Source organism: Carlito syrichta, unplaced genomic scaffold (assembly GCF_000164805.1).
Source record: "Carlito syrichta isolate Samal-C Ts95f unplaced genomic scaffold, Tarsius_syrichta-2.0.1 Scaffold126499, whole genome shotgun sequence".
Lineage (NCBI taxonomy): Eukaryota > Metazoa > Chordata > Mammalia > Primates > Tarsiidae > Carlito > Carlito syrichta.
Window position 1 is genome coordinate 11,198 of NW_007070595.1, and position 1,808 is coordinate 13,005.

Genomic DNA, 1,808 nt, shown 5'->3' on the forward strand with positions numbered 1-1,808 from the left:
GCGGGGTCGCCGCGGGGGGCGTGGTCCTGGCGGCGGGGCGTCCGCGGGAGGGGTCGTCTCACTGCGGCCTCCCCCAGGCTCCGCCTCGCGCGTATGGCGGAGGAGATGCGGGAAGCCGAGGCGGCCGCGGGTCAGCCGGGTGCCCTGGCGGGCAGCAGTCCCACCGAGCTCCAGTACCGCAGGTGCATCCAGGAGTTCATCAGCCTCCACCTGGACGAGGGCTAGGGCCGCCGGTGGCATCCACCTCCGCTGGGACCAGGGCTGGGGCCCGTGCCCGCATGCCCCCAGAGACCCTGCCAGCCGCCCCGCCTGGGACCTCCACGCTGTTCCCGCCGGCCCCCCTCCTTCTGGTCCCAGGGCGAGGGGGCCTGACTCCAGCCTTTGAAGCCCTGCATTTCCCAGGGTGCTGTGTGGCCCGGTACCCCGCACCCACCTGGGGACCCCTGCCTTCAGGTCAGCCCTTCTCCAGGGCCTGGGTTGTTCATGTCACAAACCACTCTCAAGGCTCGTGTCGCCTGGTGCCCTTCTGTCCTCAGGGCCTGTGTCACCTCGTGCCCTCACCGTCATGCCCCACACACTGACCTGCCCGCTGGGTCTGTCCTGCACACTCCCAGAGCCCCTCTGCCTGGCCCTGGGGCTGGTGACTAGAGGGCGGCTCATCCAGGGAACCAACCCGAGTACCTCACGGAGGGACCCCAGCATCCAGACTGGGCCTCACGGGTGCTGGGTGGGTGGGATGCTGGCCGGGGCCTCAGCCCTGGCTGGACATGGGCATCCTGGGGCCATGTGGCTGGCCACACAGCCTCCGGTACCAGACAGCCCTGGCCCTGCTCCTCGCTCTCGAGGCGCCTCCTCGCGGCGTTGCCCGGAGCCTGTGCATAAAGCCACTTTGCCACTCTCCACCTGCATCTGATGGCCTCTGTTACTGCCAAGTGGGTTTTCTACAACCACCTTGATCTGTCTTGTGTCTTTGCTCTGTGGACCTTAAGGACTACCTTGGCCCTCGCCTCACCCCATGCTGCCCTTGCCCCTGGGCTGGACCTTGCGGTGGGTCCAGGGGCCAGGATGCCTTCTTACACCCCACCTCCGAGGCGGTCCCGACAGAGGCCGGGCCCTTCCCCCCCACGGCCCTCAGGCTGGCCAAGGTCCCTCGCGATCACTATGCAAATGCTGCCCGAGGCTCCCAGGGCAGCAGGGTGAACACAGGGCTGCCCTCAACTCCCTTGCCTGCTGGCTGTGACCCCAAATAACAGGATTAACCCCTTCCTCTCCCTGCTTGAGCTCCTTCCACCCTGTCTTGGGCCTGGCTGGCAGGTCCACCGCCTGCTCCTGGAACTCCTGTTAATAAACCGCTTGCGCCCACCACCTGCTCACTGGCTCACCCGCCTTGCTTGGCTCTGTGTCAGCTGGGGGCATCTCTGGGTCCCCTGCCCTTCCCAGGGGTAGTACCTGAGCAGGCAGCCCTGTGCCTCTGACCTGCGGATGAGCTCAGACTTGCTAAGCTGCCAGGGGCCTGATAGGATGGGGCAGGGAGGGTTTCTTTGACCAAATCTGATTCCTGGCTGGGCACAGTGGCTCACACAGATATTACTTGGAGTTACAGGAATTTAAGATTACAGGAGTAAAAGACCAGCCTGGGCAACATAGTAAGACCCTGTCTTTACAAAAAGTAATTAACCAGGTGTGGTGGCACATGCCTGTAGCCCCAGGTGCTCCAGAGGCTGAGATGGGCAGATCCCTTGAGCCCAAGAGTTTGAGCCATGATCAGCTGTGGTCATGCCACTGCCCTCCAACCTGGGTGATGGAGC

The 1,808-nt window shown here is 64.5% G+C and overlaps 1 protein-coding gene across 1 annotated transcript in view; it reads left to right on the forward strand.

Moving 5' to 3' along the window:
• The window catches only part of ACAP3 (ArfGAP with coiled-coil, ankyrin repeat and PH domains 3), a 9,623-nt gene extending 8,253 nt beyond the window's left edge, over positions 1–1,370 (forward strand). Inside the window, exon 22 of the mRNA XM_008048681.1 lies at positions 1–1,370. This exon is cut by the window's left edge and continues 10 nt beyond it. Coding sequence (XP_008046872.1) covers positions 1–225 — 225 coding nt within the window. The 3' untranslated portion in view covers positions 226–1,370.
• Positions 1,371–1,808: the final 438 nt, after the last annotated feature.